The sequence below is a fragment of the Eublepharis macularius genome, chromosome 13 (genome assembly GCF_028583425.1).
Source record: "Eublepharis macularius isolate TG4126 chromosome 13, MPM_Emac_v1.0, whole genome shotgun sequence".
NCBI classification, from domain to species: domain Eukaryota; kingdom Metazoa; phylum Chordata; class Lepidosauria; order Squamata; family Eublepharidae; genus Eublepharis; species Eublepharis macularius.
Window position 1 is genome coordinate 58,397,515 of NC_072802.1, and position 6,448 is coordinate 58,403,962.

General features: G+C 42.2%; 1 protein-coding gene across 1 annotated transcript in view; it reads right to left on the minus strand.

The window, feature by feature from the left end:
- The window catches only part of PPIL2 (peptidylprolyl isomerase like 2), a 116,728-nt gene extending 110,768 nt beyond the window's left edge, over positions 1-5,960 (minus strand). The window contains exons 1-4 of the mRNA XM_054996806.1: positions 5,790-5,960; positions 2,593-2,642; positions 996-1,041; positions 33-95 (exon numbers count right to left, since the gene is read on the minus strand). Of these exons, the coding sequence (XP_054852781.1) occupies positions 33-95; positions 996-1,041; positions 2,593-2,642; positions 5,790-5,821 (191 nt within the window). The 5' untranslated portion in view covers positions 5,822-5,960. The remainder of the gene's footprint in view (positions 1-32; positions 96-995; positions 1,042-2,592; positions 2,643-5,789) is intronic.
- Between the last annotated feature and the right edge of the window lie 488 nt (positions 5,961-6,448).

The following is a 6,448-nucleotide window of genomic DNA, read 5'->3' on the forward strand; positions in this document are numbered from 1 at the left end:
ACAAAGTGAAATAGGAAAGAAATAAAACTTACAACAAGTCAAAGACAATTCCTTCTGGCGTGCAAACCGGGTATTCAAATGGCTGCAAAGATAAGCTGAACAAAAAAACAAAACAAAACATGTTTAGACCCAGTATGAATTAACCATTACCAAAAAGGACAAAATTATAAACCAGCCACTTAGCTCAATCTAATTAATGGCCAAACCACACAGGTATGTTGACCTAAATCACTTATTTGCCTCTCTTATGGATAAAAACCACACTGATTACGTGAACTGTCTTCTTCAAGGAAAAGAGAAAATCAAAGTACCATAAAAGAAAACTAAAAATGATAGGAAGTATGATGAAATTAACATCTGTGTGTCTCTTTCTCATACACACACACACACACAATTTATTGCAACCTCCCTCCAATGGCTCAGGGTACATGGTTATTCCCTTGTCTCATTTTATTTTCATACAACTCTGCAAGGCAGGCCAAGCTAAGAGAGAGAATGACTAGCCTAAGGACACCTTAGCTTTCAGACTCAATTCTCATCTGTCCTAAGCCAAAACTCCACATGAACCTGCCTAGCAATTGAACTTCTCTGCATAGCCCTACTCTGTGAACTCTCCTTTGGACCCACCATTGGGTCTCCAGGGATAGGGTCTTTTCAACGTTGGCACCTTAATTGTACAATTTGTTCCTCCCAACTGCTTGCCTGGTGTCAAGTCCTCTTAATGTTAGACATCAGGCTAAAACCGTTTTTCCCACCCGGCATTTGAGTGAGTTTAGATTTGCTTTGTGAGATATGGGTTTTATTTTTAATTTTCTGTTCTCATGTTTTGCTATGCTGGCTTGGACAGATTGGATTTTAATTGCTGCCACTATTATTTACTGTTAAGATATTTTGGATCTGATATAAGGGATATTGTATTGCAGAAGCTGCCTCAGAAACAGCTGGTCAAGAGGCCAGGGACGTGTTTTTAAATAAACTACTACGCTGATTCTCACCTGCAATGATCAAAAGGCAGACGTCTGAAGTTGGACTGTGGAATTTCTGTTCAAAAGGAGAAAAAAAGTATTTTACACATGTGATAAAAACTGGGACAAATACATCGGGGGGAGCTGTGACTGTGTGGTTGAAACACAGTCGGTTGAAACTAAATCCCACAAAGGCGGAGGTCCGGCATGTGGATCTGGGGTCCATGGGTACGGGACACCGGCTCCCTGCTCTTGATGGAGCGCAGCTTGCGAGAGTGAGGAGCCTGAGGGTGATCTTGGATGCCTCCTTGACTATGGAGGCACAGATCGCAGCAGTTGTCTGGTCTTCATTTTTCCATCTGAGACAAGCCCGGCAGCTTGTCCCCTACCTGTCGATCCACGACCTAACAGCAGTGATCCAAGCAACGGTTACCTCTAGATTAGACTACTGCAACTCACTCTATGCAGGGCTTCCCTTGGGCTTGATCTGGAGATTACAGCTGGTTCAAAATGCAGCTGCACGGGTGATTGCAAGAGTCCCGATAAGGGGAACATATAACACCTATATTACGCCAGCTGCATTGGCTACCAGTTGAGTACTGGGTCTGGTTCAAGGTTTTGGTGCTGACCTATAAAGCCCTATGCTGATTGGGTCCAGCATATCTGCGGGATCACCTCTCCCTATATATACCCCAGAGGACACTTCGTTCTACATACTAAAAACTTTTGGTGGTCCCCGGTCCTAGGGAGGCTTGCCCGGCCTCGACCAGAGCCAGGGCCTTTTTGGTCCTGGCACCGGCCTGGTGGAACTCTCTGTCTGATGAAACCAGGGCCCGGCAAGATTTATTATTATGTTCCACCAAGTATATGGCGGAGGCTAGGCTGGGCCCCCACCGGCCATACTTGACTTGACTTGAAAAGATCTGTCCACCACCCTATATATATATATATATATATATAGATATGGAAATATGGGCCATGTCTGAAATGAAGTAACTCTTCCATCACCATCTGATGAGTTTTTATTGTATGTAGTGTTTTAAATTTTATTGTAATGTTTTATCTGCTTTTATGTGTTTTTATGTAAATTAAAATGTTGTGCTCTGCCCTGAGCCCGCTCAGTGGAGAGAGCGGACTATAATAATAATAATAATAATAATAATAATAATAATAATAATAATAATAATAATAATAATAATAATAATAATAATAATGTGAGATTTTCCCTGTAAATTTCAAGAACTGTTTCCAATATTAAAAAACACCTTGAATATGTTTTACATATGGTTATTAGGAATACCTGGGTACAAAAATCAACCTGCTGTAGATCTCAATGTTGAGATTAACAGTCCTTATCAAGATTTAATTCCTTCCTTGCCCCATAGTGACTGGCTTTGAAAATGCCCTCTTTGGAGGATAAGAAAGTAGCCTGCATAGCCATATCTAATGTCCCAAAGCAGAGAGGGAAAGGAAGGGGGCAGTTATAAGGCCTTTGGATGTAACCACATGGAAGAACAAAAGAATGCTGCTCAAGAAAGCAAATGCAATATAATTCATTTCCTCAAGACATAACAATGAATGTAAAATATAACATTAAATACAAAGAAGAAGGGAAAGCTCCACATACCTGCTTTCTTCCCGCCATAAAAATGAGTATATTCTGTACATGTTATGTACCTAAAAAAGTAAAAGATTCAGTTACTTTGCTTTTGGTAGCAACCTGATTACTCAATTGGGCTGTGCTGTATGAAATGGCCCAGAGAGATGACTTAGTAAGGGACAGGGACTGTGGACTATTCTATTGAGAATCGTCTGTTGATGTAGATATGCTCCACATCATTAAATATGTCATGTTTAACTAGTTACACTTTGTTTCCACTGTGATCAGCCACTCTGGGCACTTTGTGAAAAAGTGGAAGAAGAAACATTGCAGTGTAAGAACTCCTTCCGCTGCCACAGGGCCCTTGACTGAGCAGCAGAGCACCTCCTTTGCATGCAGAAGGTTGCAGGTTCAATTCCCGACACCTCCTGTTAAAGGGATCTCACACAACAGGTGCTGAAGAAGACCTCTCTCTGCCTGAGCCCCTGCAGAACAGAGAGCAGTCAGAGCAGACAGTGTGCTAACCTAGATGGACCAACAGCTTCATGTGTGAGGTTTAGAACACCACACTCATACATGCGCAACATGGAAGAATAGTCTAACAGAGCTGACTGCCCGAAGTACTTATCCATATTATGAACAAGTATAAGAGAAGAGATGCTCCTCTCTCTTACCACTGTGTCTTTGCTTATTGAACATTTTTTACAACCCACAAGGTTTCCCATGAAGGAAACAGAAACAAAACAAAACGTAATTTCCTAATTGATCAGTTAAAAGTCTTGAGTTGACATTTATTAAGAAGTTAACACTTCAGCGCAGTGTTTGCCTGCGACTGACTGAATGATTAGAGTTATTCATAGTCTGCTTTCCTCAGTGAGAGTAATGTAAAGTCAATGCAATCTATAGGATGAGACATCTAATAAGTTTTGTGTAGTGGTTAAGAGCGCGAGGCTCTAATCTGGAGAGCCGGGTTTGATTCTCCACTCCTCCATTTGAAGCCAGCTTGGTGATCTTGGGCTAGTCACAGCTCTCTGGAGCTCTCTCAGCCCCACCCACCTCACAGGGTGTTTTGTTGTGGGGATAATAATGGCATACTTTGTAAACTGCTCTGAGTGGGCATTAAGTTGTCCTGAAGGGCGGTGTATAAATCGAATGTTATTATTATTGTTATTATTGTTATTATAATAGGCCTAGGATTGCAGAAATCTGAAAAAGTATAATCATTCAACATGACATGTTAAAGAAGCGGTAACTACCTAAGTAGAAATACAATGCACTGAGAACAAAATCACGCACACAGCAACAATAACACACACCGTGCACAGTATTAAAGTCCACAGACCTATTCCCTTCCTCGAAACTTCTCTTAAAGCATTCTGCTATATTGCAGCCCTATCCCCTCTATAAAAATGCTCTCCTGAAGAATTGCTTTACATAGTTTGCAAAATGCCAGAAGTGTGGGGGCCTTCCTGACCTTGTCAGGCAGGCCATTCTACAAGGTGGGGGCCACTACAGAAAAGGCATGTGCACGGGCAGTTGTTGATCTTGCCCATTTACAGGGTGGTACTCAGGTAAGTGAAGCTGTCATAGCAGGGAATAGGGGAAGGTGATCCTGCAGATATGAATGTCCAACGCCATGAAGGTCTTTATATGTAATAGTCAATACCTTAAATTGAGCCTGGCAACTGATAGAAAGCCAAGGAAGGGATTACAGAGCAGGCGTAATACACATGCTTCACTTAGCTCCTGATCAGAGCTGAACTACAGGTTACCAGATCAGAGAAGTCTAGGTAGGGGGCTTCCTACTGATGCTATGTCTTTGTGAACTTTTATCTGTTTACCCTATGGCATTGTTTATGGAAATGTTCCTGATATTGACTGTACTAATCTCACACTGTATAGTCCACCTTGAGTCTCAGTGAGAAAGGCGGACTATAAATTACATAAATAAATAAAATACACAGAGTTGGAAGAGTTTTTGGCAGTTGCATCAACTTGCTTCTCCAAGAGTAATGCTGGGTCTAGTATAACAACTAATCTCTTAACTAACTCAGGCAGGGTCAGCTGAACTCCACAGAAAACAGGAAGTACAATGTCCTTCAAGATCTGTCTTCCCAACCAGTATTACCTTGATATAATAGGAATCCTGTGGTACCTTAAAGACTAACAATGTTTTATTCTAGCATTAGCTTTCCCAGCGACATGAAAGCCCACACAAAGGGAAAAAAATATTGGTTTCTAAAATGCTGCTGGACTTGAGTTTTGTTCTGCTGCTACAGATGAACATGGCTGCCTACTTGAAACTATGAGAGAATCGTTACTTTGCACTCATTTTACAGAGGAGTTTTGAAAAAACAAACAGCAGGGTTGATCTAAAGTCGTGGGCTCCGGTCCTCAAAAGCCTACAATGGAATTTTTTTTTTATTCTTTAAGGCACCACAAGAGTTCTGTGCATTTTTGCAGCCATTAAAACAGCTACTCCACAGCATGCTATGTGATGGTTCTATATTGTCTCAAGTGCAAAAAATTTAATTCATGAAGATCCATCTAAAATCTAAATCCAACCTGTACCCCAAATATTATGTAGCTACGTTTTCATGATTTGATCTTAAACAGGCGGGGGAGAGGGGGTTAAGCAAGGGTTTGAGGGGATTATCTTTTATGCTAATTCGTTAGTGGTTCGATTTTGCATTTATGTGCCCTATTACATTGCTTATTGAAATGTCTTTACAAGTGATTCATACTGTGTGATCTGCCTTGAGTCTCAGTAAGAAAGGCGGACAATGAACAACTAAAGCAAAACCTGATTAATAAAAATATTTTTACTTGAAAAATAGCTTTAAATTTTTTAAAAATCACAAACAGAAAAAAATCCTGCGCAGCAGAACAGAAATTCATCCCTACAAACAACAGGCAGGGCTAGCGTTGCCAGTCTCCAGGTAGTGGCTGGAGATCTCCCGGAATTACGACTGGTCTCCAGGCCACAGAGATCAGTTCACCTGGAGAAAATGGCTACTTTGGGGGGGTGGACTCTATGGAATTATGCTATGCCAAGATCCTTCCCCTCCCCAAACCCCACTTTCTCCACGTTTCACCCCCCCCCCCCCAGATCTCCAGGAATTTCCCAACTTGGAGCTGGCAACCCTGGGCAGGGCTGGCTGTAGAAGAGAGTTTTGTTATAACTCCTCAATAAACATCTGAGAGTAGAAAAACGCTTCACTCACATCTTGTCCTTCTGATGCTGCCTCTTCCCCATAGCGGCTGCTTTTGATCGTCCTCACAACCCAAAGCTGAGGGGGAAACGTACTCCTTCGCTGTCCGCTTTCCAAGCAGCCGAAAAGAGGGGGGAGAAGCCGCACACCCCAACCGCTCCACAGCCAGCCTCCAAAACTCCCCTTTCGCGAAGAGAGAAACAAGTTAAGCCGCTTCCGGTAGAAAGTACGTCGCTAAATAGCTCCCTGCAGGGAAACACGGAACGCCAGTTTATGGTTCCGGCCGATCATTCTATCCCCAGGAAAGAAAGCCGTCTCCGTTTTTTTATAAGGGCTCATTAGATAACACAAGACAAGGCCGTGTGGAAGTGTCGACCTCTCCAGAAAACAGACACTCAAAACTTTTCTCACCAGTTTTGTTTGCAAAAGGTTCTGTATGTATTTTGCTTTGGTTGCAGCCTACAGGCTACTTGCAAATTTTAGCTGTTTTAGATACACGAAAAAGTACAGGTGGATGCGGGGGAAATGGCTGCATTGGATAGCATTATATCCCACTGAGGTCCCGCCTCTCTTCAAAACCACGCCCACTCCCAAATCTCCAGGAATTTCCCTACCCAGAGTTGGCAACCCTAAAATACAGGGCAATTGATGATGTCATTTTTTCTAAAGGC